At 36.6% G+C, this 20,159-nt stretch overlaps 1 protein-coding gene across 9 annotated transcripts in view; it reads right to left on the bottom strand.

Moving 5' to 3' along the window:
• Positions 1–9,627: 9,627 nt before the first annotated feature.
• The window catches only part of LOC5571874 (unconventional myosin-Va), an 86,788-nt gene continuing 76,256 nt past the window's right edge, over positions 9,628–20,159 (bottom strand). For all 9 annotated transcript variants that reach the window (XM_021840715.1, XM_021840724.1, XM_021840723.1 and 6 more), the window contains 4 exons: positions 13,146–14,253; positions 12,707–13,079; positions 10,743–11,006; positions 9,628–10,680 (listed from right to left, as the gene is read on the bottom strand). In XM_021840715.1, the coding sequence (XP_021696407.1) occupies positions 10,447–10,680; positions 10,743–11,006; positions 12,707–13,079; positions 13,146–14,253 (1,979 nt within the window). In that variant the 3' untranslated portion in view covers positions 9,628–10,446. The remainder of the gene's footprint in view (positions 10,681–10,742; positions 11,007–12,706; positions 13,080–13,145; positions 14,254–20,159) is intronic.

Below are 20,159 nucleotides of genomic sequence, written 5' to 3'. Positions count from 1 at the left end.
TGAAAAATAAGGCACCCGTCTACCTCTTCAAGATCATTTTTGTGGGAATAAATATCTCTATAACATCTATCGATTCGCTCAGGCCAACCGTTCTTTATATAATCGAGTAATATGAGTAAAAGTTTATCCTTTTGAGTTTCTATTGCAACGGTTCTATGATCAATAGGCATATCTGTAGCAGTCTTGGGAACTGTGACCACAATTCACCACAGTTCATCGATTCTGCCATTCAACCAAAACACAAAGCAGCAGCAGCATCAATACCATCAGGCGTTGCGCTGCCAACGGTTCACACACTGCTTGACTGTTTTTGTCTCTCCACTATGACCGTTTTCGGGCAGCCATTCCAAAGTGAATGATTGAAAAAAGTGTTAAATCATTCAATCGCTAATATTTCGCCAGTGTTTTCAACTAATTGAAATCTATTAGCTCTAACAGAAAGAGCACAATCATTCCGTGGCGATACATATAAACAAGTTCAATTTCATGCTACCTTTATCGAGCAAAAATGCAAAACCCCGAAAACCGCAAAAATCGTGTCACCACTGTGCTCGAGTCATTTCGCATTCGGGGTTGAAAAACGTTAGGAAGAAGAAGATTACAGTTTTGAAGAGCCGTGACATTTTTTGGTTTTGAACGGTCATGGTTTGCTTTGGATTTTGATGGTCGTGTAGAAAGATGTAAATGTAGAGGCGGTAAATGTTTGCTCCAGTACTTTTCTCATCACTGATCTGTAGACAAATTGAGGCTATTAATGTAATGTCTATCCCAATTTTTAGGAACTTCTTTTTTTAGTGGAAAGCGTGAGCAAAAATCAGCGTTCGACATTTTATTGGAAGGTCTATAAATAATTTCATAGTCGTAGATTGATAATTCCATTGCATAACGCTGAAGTCTTGTCACTGAAATAGAGTTACGACCTTCATTCCCGAAAATTCCTATTAGGGGCTTATGATCCGTAAAAATTGTAAATCTTTGCTCGTACAGAAATTTATGAAACTTTCTAACGGTTGAAACAACTGCCATAGCTTCTAGATGCAGAATTGGATAAGTTTTTTGTGCTTGGTTTAATGAAAAGGAAGTAAACCATATAGGTTTCTCTGCTCCATCAATAATGTGTGAAATTACACCTCCCAAGCCATAAGATGAGACATCTGAACAAACTACAATGTTTTCTTTTGGATCGCAAAACGTCAATAAATTTGCTTCTAAAAGTTTTTGCTTACTCTTTAGAAAAGCTTCGTGACTGGATGAAAGTGCGTGGGGTCGCCAGCCTTTTGTCATGAGAAAACAGCCTTAGTGTTGTCTTCCAAAGGTCTTCAAAGATATTAACTAGCCCTGCTACAACAAACCATCAGGTAGATCATACCATCCCGGTATGATTCTGCAGCCATAGGTAATCCTTGCGCTGATGGTGGCTAAATAATCATCATCATCATCATCATCATCATCACTCTTTAGAAAAGCTTCGTCACATTTATCGGACCAAACAAAACGAGTGTCTTTACGCAACAAACTATACAAAGGAAATGAAGTTGTAGCTAAATTAGGTAAAATTTTTCCATAATAGTTGATTAAACCTAGGAAGGCTTTAAGTTCTGTGGAATTTTCAGTAACGAAGAACTTGCACTTTTTAAAATTAACTTTGATGTTAAATTCTTCCAGGCGTTTTAATACTAACATCAACTTTTTATGACAATCATCTAGATTTTTTCCAGCAATCAGGACATCGTCTAAATAACAATATACAAATTCTATATCCTTTAAAATTTCATCCATTATTTGCTGGAATATGGCAGCACTAGATGATGCCCCTTGAGGAAGTCGATTGTATTTGAAAAGACCTTTAAGAGTGTTTATCACTACAAATTCCTTAGATTTTTCAGATAATTCTAACTGTGTATAAGCAGTTGTTAAGTCCAATGAGCAGAACACCTTACCCAAGTAACACCGAAAACATCTTTTCAGACAGCAGATAGCAGATCTTGTCATATAAGAGTTAAAATGGTGAATACCATAACATCTTGTGTTATATAAATGTTATAAAATAGCTATCAGAAAACAAGTCATCCCAAAACATTAAATGCAAAAATGACAACCTGACTTGGTCGATTGGATGATCTACAAACGTACATAATAAAATGTATGTTGTAATAATGCATTTTAAACGATTTTTTTACAAGATTCAAACATCAATAAACCCATCATCGTCGATACATGTTGTGTGTCATTCTAAATCGGCTATTAAAGTTGGGACAAAAATACCATAATCAAACCTTGTGGAGAAAAATTGAACGTAATGATATCGTTAGCGGGTGGTTTTCTAAGTTCGGTTGTTTTCATTATCACAAAAAAAAACAATCGGTTTGATACTATAAACTTGTGAAAGAGTAGTTTCAGAGTGTACTGCGAATTGACAAAATAAATATTTTTTTAGGTGAACAAAACTTCTGCCAACTGCGTTTGCTTCTTCAACTAGAATTCGGTGTTTTACCCATGCACATAACGAATTTTGATATATTCACATTGGAAAATAAACGCACGGTTTTAAAACCGTGGATGGCACTTCACGTAGTCCAGAGTATTTTGTGTATATCGGCACCATAATTACAACATTTGTTCTGGTAGCAGAAAACATATGATCCAAATGTATATTTCACTAGTGTTAAAATAAAGCAGGTTTCTTCTGTGCGGGCCAAAATTTTTGTAGTCGAATAGGCTCTCAAATTGATGAATATCGTCGAAAATAACAAATGGCTACTACGTGAGGTCTTTCACCATTACTGCAATTTTCACATTGTTGAAATTTGTAGAGTAATGTTTGACGTTTGACAGATTCAAATCTATCCACTAAGCAAGAAGCTATATTTAAGTTATTTGGGTGTTATAAAGATTATTGAGAAAACAATAGAATTATTTTTTAGATAATATGTTGAAAATATGTTCTTATGATGTATTATGAACGTTATTATACGTCAATCTAAATCCTCTAGTTAAGGTGCTCTGGAGACGTTATTACAACGTAATTCCAACTCATATCTGAATCAACATACACAAACATTTCACATTTTGCTAAATAAATAATCAGGCTTACAGTACCGGTTGAAAGCTTAAATCACCTTACTTCGAATCTATTTTAATTAAATATAATCGAATTTGCATATCGATTATATTAAATTAAATAAATTGATTAAAAATCAGAATCAATTTGATAAGTTGCGTCATTGACAGTGATATAAAACAATTGAGTATGAAAAATTTAATAAAATAATTAAACCGTTCCAATATTTTTGGACGGCGCTGTAAGCCATATTAAAAATCTGCCATCTTTTTTTTTTCGTGAGCATTGAAGAAAATTATACAAAACTGCACAATTTTGGGTGGCTTCGTTATACTTTTAGGAATTATTATAATGGCCCATGAATTATTGAAAAGTGAAATTGAAAGTTTCACCATTAATTTTGAATCGCATAATAAACTTCTCAAATATCGTTGATCACCATCCTTTTTAATTTGATTCATCTCCGTGATGAAAAACAATCTTAGATTTTTTAGTTTGGAAACATTTGTCAGATTTGGTAGCCATGTATTTTTGGAGGCAATTTAGTGTTTTATTCCTGTAAGTTCCTTCGTTTTGGACATTTCAAGCAGATAGTATGTAATATAATTGTGTTTTGCAAGTTATATAGCTTTCAAATAACGTCACAATAACCAGAACATTTGCCTGAATTATAATCTAGTCATCTTGTGCCATATATGTGGTTTGTACTTTTAAATAGCTCAATTACAGCATATGAAGTATGTCGTTATATACACTTGAATTGTGGGTCTTTATTGCTGAAAAATAACCTAATTATAACAACTGTTCATTATAGTTCATATTCTCATCTTTATTATGTTGAGAGTATGTTTATAAATCGTGAATGGTATGTGATTATAAGTCCCAAGTAACACCGAAAACATCTTTTCAGACAGCAGATAGCAGATCTTGTCATATAAGAGTTAAAATGGTGAATACCATAACATCTTGTGTTATATAAATGTTATAAAATAGCTATCAGAAAACAAGTCATCCCAAAACATTAAATGCAAAAATGACAACCTGACTTGGTCGATTGGATGATCTACAAACGTACATAATAAAATGTATGTTGTAATAATGCATTTTAAACGATCTTTTTACAAGATTCAAACATCAATAAACCCATCATCGTCGATACATGTTGTGTGTCATTCTAAATCGGCTATTAAAGTTGGGACAAAAATACCATAATCAAACCTTGTGGAGAAAAATTGAACGTAATGATATCGTTAGCGGGTGGTTTTCTAAGTTCGGTTGTTTTCATTATCACAAAAAAAAACAATCGGTTTGATACTATAAACTTGTGAAAGAGTAGTTTCAGAGTGTACTGCGAATTGACAAAATAAATATTTTTTTTAGGTGAACAAAACTTCTGCCAACTGCGTTTGCTTCTTCAACTAGAATTCGGTGTTTTACCCATGCACATAACGAATTTTGATATATTCACATTGGAAAATAAACGCACGGTTTTAAAACCGTGGATGGCACTTCACGTAGTCCAGAGTATTTTGTGTATATCGGCACCATAATTACAACATTTGTTCTGGTAGCAGAAAACATATGATCCAAATGTATATTTCACTAGTGTTAAAATAAAGCAGGTTTCTTCTGTGCGGGCCAAAATTTTTGTAGTCGAATAGGCTCTCAAATTGATGAATATCGTCGAAAATAACAAATGGCTACTACGTGAGGTCTTTCACCATTACTGCAATTTTCACATTGTTGAAATTTGTAGAGTAATGTTTGACGTTTGACAGATTCAAATCTATCCACTAAGCAAGAAGCTATATTTAAGTTATTTGGGTGTTATAAAGATTATTGAGAAAACAATAGAATTATTTTTTAGATAATATGTTGAAAATATGTTCTTATGATGTATTATGAACGTTATTATACGTCAATCTAAATCCTCTAGTTAAGGTGCTCTGGAGACGTTATTACAACGTAATTCCAACTCATATCTGAATCAACATACACAAACATTTCACATTTTGCTAAATAAATAATCAGGCTTACAGTACCGGTTGAAAGCTTAAATCACCTTACTTCGAATCTATTTTAATTAAATATAATCGAATTTGCATATCGATTATATTAAATTAAATAAATTGATTAAAAATCAGAATCAATTTGATAAGTTGCGTCATTGACAGCGATATAAAACAATTGAGTATGAAAAATTTAATAAAATAATTAAACCGTTCCAATATTTTTGGACGGCGCTGTAAGCCATATTAAAAATCTGCCATCTTTTTTTTTTCGTGAGCATTGAAGAAAATTATACAAAACTGCACAATTTTGGGTGGCTTCGTTATACTTTTAGGAATTATTATAATGGCCCATGAATTATTGAAAAGTGAAATTGAAAGTTTCACCATTAATTTTGAATCGCATAATAAACTTCTCAAATATCGTTGATCACCATCCTTTTTAATTTGATTCATCTCCGTGATGAAAAACAATCTTAGATTTTTTAGTTTGGAAACATTTGTCAGATTTGGTAGCCATGTATTTTTGGAGGCAATTTAGTGTTTTATTCCTGTAAGTTCCTTCGTTTTGGACATTTCAAGCAGATAGTATGTAATATAATTGTGTTTTGCAAGTTATATAGCTTTCAAATAACGTCACAATAACCAGAACATTTGCCTGAATTATAATCTAGTCATCTTGTGCCATATATGTGGTTTGTACTTTTAAATAGCTCAATTACAGCATATGAAGTATGTCGTTATATACACTTGAATTGTGGGTCTTTATTGCTGAAAAATAACCTAATTATAACAACTGTTCATTATAGTTCATATTCTCATCTTTATTATGTTGAGAGTATGTTTATAAATCGTGAATGGTATGTGATTATAAGTGGTTGTCAAACTTATGAGATGTTATATAAGCCGCCATTTTTTGCGCTGTTTTAGCTATACAAGTATTAGATATAAAGTAAATATCACTAGAAAAATACAACAGAATGTGTTAAAAACTGGAATTTTTAACTCTTATATAACTAGATGTGTTACTTGGGATGGCACTTGGTAAGCTTTTTTGAAAATGGGTTGATTCTCTTTCAATACAAGATCAGCTTCGAATCTTTTAATAGGGGAGGAGAAATCTTTGTTGAAAGTTTTCGAAAAACGCGATTTTATGTCATTTACCAATCTATCTTCAATACTTGCATAAGATGTACTATTAACATGAATAATATTAGCGAAACTGTTTCTCCAACCAGTGCATAGAACATCTAACCAGCTTCTACCCATTAATGGGGTAAACTTGTGTTTTTCATCTAAAACCACAAGCTCCAAATGCGCTAATTTGCCATTTAACGAAACATTTATGATAGCTTTTTCAAAAATTTTCAGTTTGGATCCATTACCAACAATTAGTCTTTTCCTGCTTTCAGTCATTTCAACTTTACCAATTTTGTTAAGAAAATCAGCTTTATTCATAATGGAAACTGCTGACCCACTGTCAACTTCCATTAAACATTTTTTTCCTTCTAATTTAGCATCTAGGAGGCAAGGTTCGCTGTTGTGACATGCAGAAGCAACCATTAAACAAGGATAATAATCTTCTTCATCCTCGCTGTCGCTGTCATAGTCAAACTTCAATCTCTTGAAGTAGTCGTGTACGTTTTCCGGCCTAGCTTCTTTCTCTACAAAATTGACCATGTTATTTTGATTTTGACTCTGCTGCTTAAAACGGAAGCAATGCTTCTGGATATGTCCTTTTAATTTACAAAAATTGCAAATAAAATTAGCATATCGACCACGACCTGGTTCACGCTGTCCAGACATAACTCTTTCCCTATCACTAAAATTTTTCCGGTTACTATAATATGAACGCGTATCCCTATTGAAAAAGTTTCTACCTCTAGATCTGCTTCTTCTACGATCTCGCTGGTCATCGAAGGGTTTCCTGCCAAGTCGATGTTTGACAGAATTAACTCCGGTTTCTTCATTCATAGTTTGGGACCTAACATTAGCCATATCAAAACTCTTAATAATCTTCTCAGCTGTTCTAACCACTAAATCATCTTCATTTAATAAACGACGCTGCAACTCTTTATCATAAATTCCAAAAACTAGTTGGTCTGTAATAGCGGTGTCACGAAACTGTCCAAAATCACAAGCTTCAGCTAAAAGTTTCACTGCGAGGATAAAGTTCTCGCCACTTTCACTAGGACCTTGTCTTCTGCACCGGAATTTATATCTCAATAAAATCTCTGACCCCACTTTATCAAATCGTTCCTTTAACTTCTTAGTAATTTCCGCGTATGAAATAGTTTTTAGGTCGGTAGCCGGAAAAAGCAATTTAAGTTCGTCAAACACAGTCATACCACATAAATTCATTAAAACGTCTTTTTTGCGACCATCAGGAATGTCATTAGATGAAAAAAATATTCAAGACGCTCGACATAATTCGCAAAACTTGTGCCAGGCACATAAGGGTCGACCGTACCGTATAGCGCCATTATGGCTGAACCGTAATGAAAGAAACAAAAGATCTTTATAGAACAATACAAATAATGGCAGCCAAAGGTAGATAAAAGAAAATCCACGTACCTTTTACTTTGTATTTGATGATTCCGACACTTTCGGGCTTCTAATGCTCTAGCCGATGAAACCTTTCGAGGCAAACCACAATGCAAATTATATGCTCCAAACGATCGAATCGATGTAAACAATCCGAAAAAAAAGGAATCCAGGATATGTGCCCGAAATGATAGAGAAGGCGACGAGCTGGTATGGCGTAGGAGGCTGTCTGAGCGGCGTAGGAGGCTAGGTGGCTGGCTGATGGGGCGAAGGAGATGGCGTGGCTGATGCGACGAAGGAAATGATTCAGAAGATTCGATTCGAAATATGCACATTTACTAGGAAACGTCTTTTTATAATCCTCTACAGAATTAAAGCCAGCAAACGAGGTTCTGATCACTTTTCAGTACACGTTCTTCTTTATGTTTGCACACTGATCTGTTCAACCCGGCCTTCAGATCAACTACAAAATGGCCTTGTAGACTACTGGCTCTAATGGCGTACTGTTACACTGTCTTTGTTCTATTCAGCAATCAGTGCTCTCCAGAAGACACAGATTCCTGCCAAGGTCTTCTAACTGAAGTGAACTATTACTCAAATTTACTTCGGCTTAACACCCGCGTTCTTCAAAATTTTTTACTTAAAATTTTTCGCTACTATCTTTAATCCGTCGTCGCCACTAAAAAGTATACAAAAAAAATAAAAGTATCTCGCATTGAAAATAATAAAAAATCAATGTCCATGTACCTTTAATAATACATCTATATGGTAAAACAAAATACAACTTTAAATAATTTCGAAATGATTGCTTGTTACTGAGATAGGCAAATTATTATTATTTTCCGATAACGTTTTTCCTGAGGGTCGCTATTCATACTGGAGATGTGTTATCCATAAAATCCACAAGAAATGAATCCAAATGTTCTATTATTATTTGAAGCAACCTTAGTTTAGTGGCTTCAAGTTAAACTGGAAATAGAAAATTATACGGTTCAAATCCAGTGAGTTCTATGAACGTTTCTCTTCCGTCATAAAGCTCGAAAAACAGCTCCCTTTAAGACACCTCTACACATTTCGCTTGATTTTACAAATATTTGAAATCGGAAATGTGTCAAACTTACTTTTTAATGATATAATACGCCAATGTTTAAATCCATACTAGAATTTTGAATTTATTATGCTTGATTGTATAGAGCCATGTCTTCAAAGTTTGTACGGATAATTTGCGGACACCCTGTAGACACACTTGGTTTATGAAGTCGAAAGAGCACAATATTTTATTTGACCTTCGCTTATATAGCCTGCATAACAATAGTATCTCATTTGGTATTATTCTAGGGTGTTGGTAGTAACTCATATTGATCAATGGAGTAAAAGCTTGAAGAGCTAACTTTACTGCCTGTACTGGTACTATAATATGTTATATGTAGTTGCTTTAGTTACTCGACATGAGCTTTCGAATGAGCATAATTTTAAACATTTTGAAAGACCCAAGAGTAAATTGTAGCCCGGTCTCTGCGAGAATTACTCTTGTACCTTTTTTTGCCAGAGGTAAACTCTAGTGCTACTAATATCCCGAACACGAAATTCTTCTTGGAATCAAGGCATTTCTTTACAAATTTATTCAGAAATTTGTCTAACAATTCATTTTAATCCTATAGAATTCAAAAATATGCTCCGCTTTCCAGAAATTCAAACAAGGATTTCTTCAGCTGTTCTTAAATATTTTCCTCCAAGATTTTATCAGGAATTCTACAGTAGTATGCCTCCAAAAATTTCAACAGAGATTGCTTTAAAAATTCTTCTTGACAGCTATCCAAAAATTCCAAAATTCAATTGCGATCTTCACCAACTTATCTTGAAGTTTGTTTACAACAACAGAAATAAGCGGTTAAATATTCAAATTCCAAAAACATCACGAACGAGAACATAAACAACGTACACTAGTTCCCCAGAAGACAACTATCGTCTGTACAAAGTACGGATATTTCTCAGGATTAACACTTCCGTTAGCATTTAGGCATCCATATTTATTTGCTGACGAACGCTTAGCTCAATAGATACTCACTTTTTTTGTAAGTACATTAGGTAAATTTCATCTATATCACGATAAATGCTTTAACAAGGAGAAATACTTGCTTTAACAGGTGTATGTGTGTACTATTTAGTTTTCCTAACGGCATAATATGTACTTTCGTTTCTAATTACAGTAACATGATTATTGTTTCCATTCCTTGCTTCGCTTTGCTGTGGTGAAATGTGTAATCTCTATTTGCTAGGTGCTGTTTTATTAGGGTCAGTTTTGAATAAATATATATATTTTGATCGCCTTTTTTGTTCACACACGGATTCAGACTTACTCATTTCAGCAATAAATAACAATTGAACAACTTATGGAATAGCTAGGCTTAACGAGAAATAGAAAACGTAACGTATGATACAAATTGCGAGAAATGCGCGTGGGTTGATATAAATGCACTTAACGTATTCAAAAAAACGATAGAAACCGTTGATTTGTGATTCAAAATGAACCATGATGAAGGCCAATCAGTGTCATACTTGTACGCAAGTAACTCATGACTTTTTAACAGCATATAGAGATGCAAAATAGTTTTATATTTTCGTATTGGTTTTAACAAACGAATACCGTGTAAATATGCAACGATAAACTCTCATTTGAATTATATAACAATGCTTAGATCGAACTTCTCGCTCTTGGTCTGTAATAGAAGTTGGGCCCTTGGGACCATTCCATTCTACTTTGGAATACATCTGTAAATATGTCAATTATCCTATTTAAAACATGAATGCTACTTGTTGTACCCTCGGTCTTTAGATTTTGGTGACCAAACCGTCCAGGTTCAGCTCCTCGGGAAGATCGATTTCCTTCAGGTTGATCTCGCTGTACTTGTACACCACAACCAGCGGGCTGACGATCTCCTCGTCCATCATGTAGGTGTCCGCCTCGCTTTGGCTGGACCGCTCGTTCAACTGCTTCGTCAGCGTCTCGATGAATAGCGGCGTAATTTCGTTCTCGCAATCATCCGTGGTGTACGATTTGATGATCTGGAATTGGGACGTTGGTTGAGCATTGTAACAAGAAATACTATAAGACCAACAAAACAAACCTTCAGAATTTGCGCCGTCGTCAGACACGAGCTGAGTTCCAGTAACGTTGGGACATCCTCAACGGTTTTGCGGGCTTGTAAAATGCGTGAAATTTGATACAACGGTTCCAGCGGTTTGAACACGTCCGGATCCATGGCCATCGATCGGACCCACCGCTCCAAACAGCCCACGTTGTAGTGGATCTTCATGCCGGTTTTCCACACGCATAGGTCACCTCGCAGCATGAGACTGTTGACCGCAACGGCGCAGATGTAGTACATGAGCTGTGAATGGGATGAGAACGATTAGTAATAGAAAAAGTGTATTTATCAGATTCTGAAAAGCAATAGTGCTTTTTATTTAGATAGTTCGCTGTAGAACTCAACAACAGTTTCGAATGAAACGTATGACTGGTGTAGGCTTAAAAAATAAGCACTTCAGAGACTCATGCTTGGAAAAATATCAACAAGAGGTTGAACAGAGACAAGAAAATGACCACAAGTTTGAATGCGGAATTCTAAGAGAATCCGATCAGACATCTATCAAAGTTTATTTCTAAGATTTTTTGGGCCCTTGGTACATTACGCCAACATTAACCCTCGGGCTGTCGCGCTTTTGTACTTTGTACTTACATACATAGGCTACATTTTTGATTACTGGGAGTAATCCCTGTAGTAGCTACTTAGAATATAATTGAATAATTTATGAGGGAGGTCCTTGAGGATTTCCCAGATTAACACAAAAATAAATTTCTGGTAGAATCAGTAGAGGAGTATTTGAAGGGATCCCTTAAACTTCTCCAAAGATCCCTCCTGAAATTTCATCAGAAATTTCTCCAGTAATTCTTCCAGGAATTGCTCCCGTTATGCCTCCAGGGACATCTTTAATGATATATCTTGGAATTTATCCAGTATTGAAAAAAAAAAAAAACTACAGTCATTCAATCGGTAATTCCTCTAAATATTTTTCCATAAATTTCCTTAGAAATTTCACCAAATTTCATTAATTATATCAGTGATTATCTCTGTGATTTAGTAAAACTATTTCCACAAATTTAATCTGGAAATACTCCCGGAACTCCGCCAGTTCATTTGCGGAATCTATTCTTGCAGAGGTTTTTTAGCTTTTTTAGTACTGAATTCATGGTAAAATTAAACAACTGAACCTGAACTGACGATTTTCACCTGTTATGTTGGCAGGTGAAAATATTCAGTTCAGTCTTATTCAGTCAAGGCCTATTTCCGGTAAACAAATATAATCAGTAGGGGTAGTCAGGGCGATTTGGCCAATGGGGTGAAATGAGCACCCCTTGAAAACTGTATAAATTCTGGAAATTCATCTGAAATAACATGCAACCCTAAAGCTGACAAGGAAATGAAACGATAGACATGCTACAAGTTAGTGTTCTAAACTCAAAGAAAAATAAATAAATGAAGTTCGAAAAAATTGCCCATATTGCCCCGAATGGCTCTTTCAAATTTCATCATTTTAGAATGATGAAATTTGACTGTTAGAATAATTTTTAAAATTCAATCTTTTAGCACGGAGTGTTTATAAATACTAATAACTTTCAAGTTTGATGAAAAAAATAGTTGATTTTTTAGATTATATGAGAAAATTTTACAATCAAAAATAGGGTGCTCATTTCACCCCAACGGTAAAAAAGCGACTCAAAAAATGACAAATTTTGAAAAATTTATCATTTATTCGGGAATTTTATAAGACAACGGAAATCATACAGATCTAGTGTATTGATCTAAGAATTGTTGAAAATCACGCAAAGACCCAAAGTTTCCATAATATTTTCAACACTTTTATCGACTTCTTCTTAAGGTGGCCAAACTTCCCCACTTTCCCCTATTGTCATTCAATGCTGTACGACAGGGAACAGCAGTTGCGAAGTTCGATCCGTCGAATAACTATGTATTATTGACCTTTAAAATATCCACTTCTGTGCAACCCCAACACATTACCCAACTCCTACCTGTTTGAAGATCTGCTCGATGTAGTTGCTTTCCATGCCGAAGCTGCTCAGGTGCTTGTAGAAGGTGTCCAACTGCTGTACCAACGACTTCGGTTCCCGGCTCTGCTCCGGCGACATGTCCAGCGACATCGTCCGCCCCCGGCTCTTGCCCCGGGCCGTTTCGTCGTGGTCCAGAATGGCCGGCACGATGTACTGCTTGATCGATTCCTGTACCTGCCGCAGAAGCACGCCGTGCATCAGGATGATCAGCTCGTAGATGACCTGCCGGTACTCGGACAGATCGAAGTTTTTCAGCTGCTGCTGGTTCTGCTCCTCGGTGTTGTATTGCATGTACTCCGCATAGCCACCGAATTGTTTCAACAGGTTGTGGAGGCTGTTGCGATGGGGGGAAAGAACATAGGTTAGTTGAAGTATTTATCAGAGTTACCATAAAACTTACGTAAGGGTATTGACTAGCCACATGACTCGAACTTCGGCAACGTTGGGCAGCTTGTACAACCGCTTGATCATCTGCACGAACCGTGTCAACAGGGATCGTACCAGTTGGTCCGTGTTAACCGAATCGGTATATCTAATACACATGAACACCACGTAGGCCGGTAAACCTGGGATCAACGTAACCGCTACCCTTGGTTTAAGGTCGGTCACCAGCCTTTGAATGATCTTGTTCTCATCTTCATGTCGATACTTCAGAATACCTTGGAATGACTGCGCCTTCTTCTTCACCACAACCATGGACTGGAACTCTTCATTCATTATGATGGATTCGTTTATTCCGTTGTCTCGTAACCGATTCGACAGGATATTATTTTTCTTCGTCAGTTCGTTGATCTTCGCCAGCAGCTCGTTCACCTGTTCTTGGAGGTCCACATAGGCTGCGGTGGATTTCTTCAACTCGTGCCTCAAATATTGATCACTTTGCCGCAAGGCTTCCAGATTATCCTCGTTTGAAGTATCAAGTCTTCCTTGCAGGATCATTTGAAGTTCCTGAACTTCCTTCCGAAGTGCTTCGATTACCTTATTGTTCTCGACCAGTGTTTCGTTGCTTGCATCCATCATGGCGCGCAGTTCGGACTCCAGCTGCCTATTGACCAACTTCTGCGCTTGGAACGCTTCCATCAGTTCTCCTTCATCGTGAATTCGTAAGCTGCTGTCTCCATTCGGATTAACCTGCGATTGTCCCAGTGTCCTCAGCGAGTGGCTCTGCTGTGCCAAAACGGCCTTCAGCGATATGCACTCGTCTCGTCGCCGTTTCAGTTCCTCTTGCAGGGCGTTGTGTTGTGCCTCCAGTTCACGATCCTCGACACCGCGTTTGATGCTGTTCCTCAGCAGGTTGTAATCTTGGCGAAGCTTTTCGATCTCCACCTCCAGTTCCGATGCGCGGATCGAGTCCTCCGTACTGAAGGAAGCGCTCTTGCGGAATCGGGCGATTTCCTTGCGGAGCTGATCGCTTTTAGATTTCTCTTCCTCGAAAAGCTTGCGCATTTTTAAGATTATAGCCGTTTGGTCCTTCTCTGGAGACTCTGTGTTGTTGGGTGTGGAATGATCTGAGATGTAAATTATGCGAGATAATAAGATTATTGAGGTTGTATGAGGAGTGATCTAGAGTCAAAGGTTAAACAGTACAATGTTAGTTACTTAGGGTTTCAGTATTAATTTGCAAAACAAATAACAACGAAGAAATAAGATCAATCTCAACTTAAAGGTTTGAGAAAAATAAACATCTTCAAGGAATTAATAGAATCAAAAAGACGATGCAGTCCATTTGTTAGTTTCGCAAGAAAGGTTTCGAATGAAACAATAGTAAAAAGGGGGAATTACCTAAATAATAAATTATTGGAAAAAGTGAACAAATCCTTTCCGCTGAAGGAAATTTTGATACTACTCAAAACAGTTAACAGGACCTTTCAGTACTATTGAAAAATATTTTTTCGGTATTTTTTTACACCTATTGATCCTTGTTAGGATCCTAGTCTTCGATTTTTTTGAACCCAATAGCGGAAGTAAAAGTCAAATCACAGAATCACGCGAACTGGGACTGTTCCCGATCAACCAGTGTTACTATTTCTTTATAGATCTTTGTCAAGCGAAAGCGATCGCCAAAGATTTAAAACGAATCGATATCGATCGCTATCGAAAATCACTGACTGGTTGGCCGGGTTTCAACCAACTTACATCCCAATTGGAATGGTAAAGAGAACGAGTTGTTTAATTTTCAGCTACCCGACCAACCAGTCTGTCATTTTTCATAGATCTTTCTTCAACGATAGCGATGATAATATAGTGCTATTATACAGCTAAGATGCCATATATTAACCGTATAAGAGTTTTATAAGGCCAAAAAGGCGAATAAGTGGACTAGTGGTTACCTGTGGTTGGATGGAAATAGCTCCTATCAAAATCACGGTACATTTAAAATTTGGAATATCAACCATATGCGCCAGAATTTTAATCAAAGTCTCGGAACTCTTATCGCAATGCAAGTTTTTTTTTCCGAAGAAATTCGGTTTACATCTACTTATACACTACCCGTCATGAATACGGACTCTCTGAAAAAGTATTGTAACACTAAAAACACAACAAGTAAATTCATATCGCTATATCTCGCGACCTTTATGATTTGCAAAGAAGCGATCTGCAGCAAAGTTGTTCAGCGGATCAAGAAAGGGATGGTACACAAATTATGTCACGTCGAAATTCAACTCTTTTGACCCCCCCCCCTTTTTTGTCACACTTTTTGTATGAGTCTCCAAAAATGTTGTAAGGCTTGGCTCGACCCCCTCCCCCCCTTGGAGCGTGACGTAATTTGTGCACCCCAAAGGCAAACCATTTGGTACGCGATTATGCCCCAAGGGGGCGCTAGGTAGCATGTAAAGTTGAGCATTTCAAGAATGTTCTATTTTGTAATCCACATGAGACAGAAAGGTCGAGTCTTTGGCAAAACTGCTCAGAAGGTTAAGGACATCCGAAAAGCAAAAAATTTGGTTCAAAATTTTGCCGCTAGGTGGAGATAATAAGCAAAGTTATTCAGGAAGTCAAGGCCATCCGGAAGGTAAACAATTTGGTTATAAATACAATCAATCCCGAATCACTTGGATATAAAGTGATTCTTACTTGAATAATTTGAATATGATGTTAGCCAGGCCTAAATCACTCGCACGTGGTGTAAATCATACCTGAATTACTAGAATATGAATCAGATCTGAATCGCTTGAATATAAAATGGATTACGGGGGTGGAACATTCCACATATTGACGTTTCACTTACGGAGGTTCCGGGTCATTTGGCCGAACGCCATTTGGCAGAATGCCGTTTGGCCGAATGCCGTTTGGCTGAACGCCATTTGGCCGAAAGGGTCTTTTGGCCGAATGCCATGTAAGCCATTATTCACTTCTCTGCTAGCAGTAATACCGTGAGGGCCCCTAACTCTGCGCAGCTCCTAACTCTGCGCACTTTTACCAAAATCCACCAAAATCTGGTAAATCATTTAAATTTTTGTTTAAAATTTGTTATCCATATATTGTTACAATAGTAATAAAAAGTACGCGAAGAATTTTCTTGACAAATTTACGTTTATTACTGTAATAAAAAATAAAATAGCTTTAAAATTATTAAAAAACGTCCAAATTGACTGCCCGTTAGCAAAAATGCTAAGGGAGTACCTCATCACTCAAGTTATTTGAATCAAGTTAAAGAGAATATATTTCAGATTTTTAGTATGTAGGCACTAGTTTATTTATCGAGCAATCATCACTGGTAAATTGCAACTTATTTTCTCTTCATTTTCTTATTCTTCTTAAGTGCGCATAGTAAGGAACCATTTTTCAACTATGTCCCTTACTATGCGCAGCAGTTATTTTCAACATTGAAGGGAACCATCGACTTGTCGACACCATCGAGATATGGAATGGAAATGCTTTGGTAAATTGTTTAAGGGGACAATTATAGTAAGGGAAGATTAAAAAATTACGTCCAACATATTTTAAGGATTTCTACACTCCGTCCCCTGTCGCGATTTTAACAGTACCTAATGGATGCATTGTCACATTTTCGTAGACTCCTCCTTCCCTGAATGATGACGTAATTTTTGAATGCTCCCTAACCATGCAATAGAATAATTTTGATTTTTTGTATAGTTTCATGAGTCAATATCCAGTAATGAAACATCGAGGTTTAATCGTATTTGCTATATAGAAACGCCAATAAAGTAATGTTATTGATCTGAAATATGAATCGTTCATTAATAATGTCACGCTTATACAGGGCGGCGATACTTCTCGATTGAGTGAAGAACAATACATTAAGAATGGATATACCCTTTCGCTTAAACTATTCTTCGTATTTAGTAGGAATGTTCGGTTTCCACTTATAACAAACCAGAACCAGGTTCTTATTAATTTTCCTCAAACCCGGACTCGAACCGAACCAAAGAAAATTTGGTTTTTATATTTTCTAGTGCAAATACATAAACAGTCAAAGCTAATTTTCCTTTACACACCAAGGGAGAATGCAAAAAAGACGTAGTTTGTACCCTTTTTGTATGTTGCTTTGGATTTTAGAAAACTAAGTTAATTACATGTTTTGGAAATCATACGATGATTTCGATTATTTTGAGAGTTGCACTTAATGGCATTCAGTAACAGTAATTATCATGGATTGAATTAAAGATAAAATTCACTTCACTTAATAAACTTCTATGTTAGAGACATTCCACGCTCCACTGGGGACGTAAAGCCGTATAAAGCAAGAAAATTAAGATTAATTCAGAGTTTGAATGCTAGTAATGCTTTTAGCAAAATACTTCAACTGTTATAAATAATGTATCGAGTGTGCAGAGTTAGGAACCTGAATGCGCAGAATAAGGAGCATTGCAAAAATAAGTGCGCAGAGTTAGGAACACGGACACCCTTGAGAAAAATTAAAAATTTGCAATAAAAATCATTACTTAGTGAAGCTTTTATATTTTTTCCTTATACATGAAATCAATAAGTATTTGCTCCCAAAATTTCAGAGGATTGTGTTTTGTTTTCAATTAATTACAGCTGTTTGAAATTTGAAAAGCCTTAAGTGCGCAGAGTATGGGGCCTTCACGGTAGCTGCCAGCAGAGGTTTTTGCATCGCGTTTGTAGTCAGATTTTGACAGTAACTAAAACGATTTATAACTTTTCCGTACTTCTGCTGGATCGGGTTGCTTAGTTCCTTCGAATCATACTAAATGAAATATTTCATAGTTTTAGCGACCACAAGTTTTGGCTTCTTCTTTTCACAACGGAGAAATAGTGAGCTTCTTTTACGTAAGTGTTCACCGAGTCGCTATACGCAAGCAATAGTGCAGAGATCAGTTCACATGATGCTATCTTAAACATGGAGGAGAATGACATCTCACCTAATTTAACACTCAAGCTGAATTAATATTTTTTTAATAGGACACTTTATGAACATGTTAAAATGCTCAATTCCAATAAATATGAAAAATACCACTCCGGAAAGAACAGCCTTTGATCAAAAGAAGGAAAAATCTTTGAGAAAATTTAAGCAATTGTAATGCAAATGAACGTTTTATCAGTATAACTACAAAGAACTGCCAATGATTTAAAGAAGGTAAAATATAAGTTGAATTATTGCCGATAGTGATGAAACTCAAAAGAATAGCCTAGGTTTGAAAGAAGGAAAAATTTCTGATGAAAACCATTAAAGACACTTGAAACCCTAGCACAACGTTGGTAACCCACATGCGAATTAACCATCGGCTTAGAGTCTTGTCCTGAATTAACAGATCAATTTTATTGTTCTCTTAGAGCACTTATATAGTGACAAACATGACGTCCCGTCACATAATACAAATCAACAAATTAATTAGTTATTGGGCCACATTCAGCGATGAGTCAATTTGATGTTTTTGTTCGTAATTCGGCCAAACGGCATTCGGCCAAATGGCGTTCGGCCAAACGACGTTCAGCCAAACGGCGTTCAGCCAAACGGCGTTCGGCCAAATGGCCGGACTCCCATACGGACGTTTGGTATAATGGACATTTGGCATAATCCGAATTATATGCCTTTTTTAAAATGCTACCTGTTCTTGTATGAAACTGCTTTATGCGAAACGTCTTTATGCGAAATGGGTCACCCCTATGGATTATACCTGTTCTTTTCAATATGATATGATTTTGACCTTAATCACTTCTACTTCCAAATGCCAAAGGCTCTCTGAATAACATTATGCACATCCTATCTTATCAAAATCATGAGGTATAAGTACAATCAACCCTGCATAACTGGATGTTTCATATCTCGATATCAAGTTGACGAACCAGAGTGAAATTGGTTTTCATTACTACCTTGGGCCGCAGTAACACTGATTATGTGTTTTATGACAGGATGATCCCTTTAATTTCAAGCTCAATGTGCTCAAATTCACATGCTCACTAGCGCCACCCAGCGGGAGAATAACTAATCAAACTGTTTGCCTTCCTGATTTCTTTGACTGTCTGGAAAACTTCATCGAATTCTCGAACTTGCTATTTCACCTGGATCACAATGCAGAATTGACTCTAAATTCTAAATTTCTCATGTTCACTACCACGACCTAGCGGCAAATTGTCGAACCAAACTGTTTGCATTTCGGAAGTCCAAGACCTTCTGATCAACTTTATCGACGGGTAGTGTAGGGTCTCGAAGATTTATTACCAGAACTCATATCAAAGTCTCAGAGGAACTACCGGTATCCTAGGACATCCACCAAAAAACTGCATCCTCATTGTAGTTTTTACTCGCGAAGACGGTCTTCTTTTTCTGTGATTGCTGAGTTTTTTCTTATTCCACTTTGTGTTTACAGTCGGGTCTCCTATTAAACGCATTCCTATAACGTGCACTCCTATTACGCTCACTCACCAGGACGTTATAGGAGACCCAGGGCTTATGGGATTTCATCACTTTGGGGGTGTCATTGAATATCTCGTATGCCAAAAGAGATAGTACAGTACTGTCTTCGGCGAAGTTTCAGTACTAAGTACGATCTACCTTTAGGAGTTGAGGATCATCCTTTTAGTTGAGAACTTGGCCGGTAGGGGCGCTTTTTCTGATTTGCACTATATGAACCATGAGGGATAAGAATGCAAAATTTTGTAACATATGATATCTCTGAATCCTGATGTTTTGGAAGGTTGGTGTCTTCGGAAGAGTTGTTCAGTAACTCAAGGGCTGACATATGGTGGTCATTCTAATACGGAATTACGCCACCAGGCGGCGCTAGTGGGCATGGAATTTTTATTTTGCGCATAACTCAGTAGCTTGACCACTTAAAAAGATGGCGTCTTCGGCAAAGTTGCTCAGTATCACAAGGTCTAACATTATTTGAGCCGAAAGTTTCGAAATTTTGCCACTAGGCGGTGCTAGTGAGCCAAGAATTTTTGTTTTGCGCATAGCTCTGTTACCTGACCACTTAGAACGATG

This window comes from Aedes aegypti, chromosome 2, assembly GCF_002204515.2.
Source record: "Aedes aegypti strain LVP_AGWG chromosome 2, AaegL5.0 Primary Assembly, whole genome shotgun sequence".
Taxonomy (NCBI): domain Eukaryota; kingdom Metazoa; phylum Arthropoda; class Insecta; order Diptera; family Culicidae; genus Aedes; species Aedes aegypti.
Note: the sequence above shows the minus strand (reverse complement) of the source record. Positions and strands in the feature narration are given on the sequence as shown.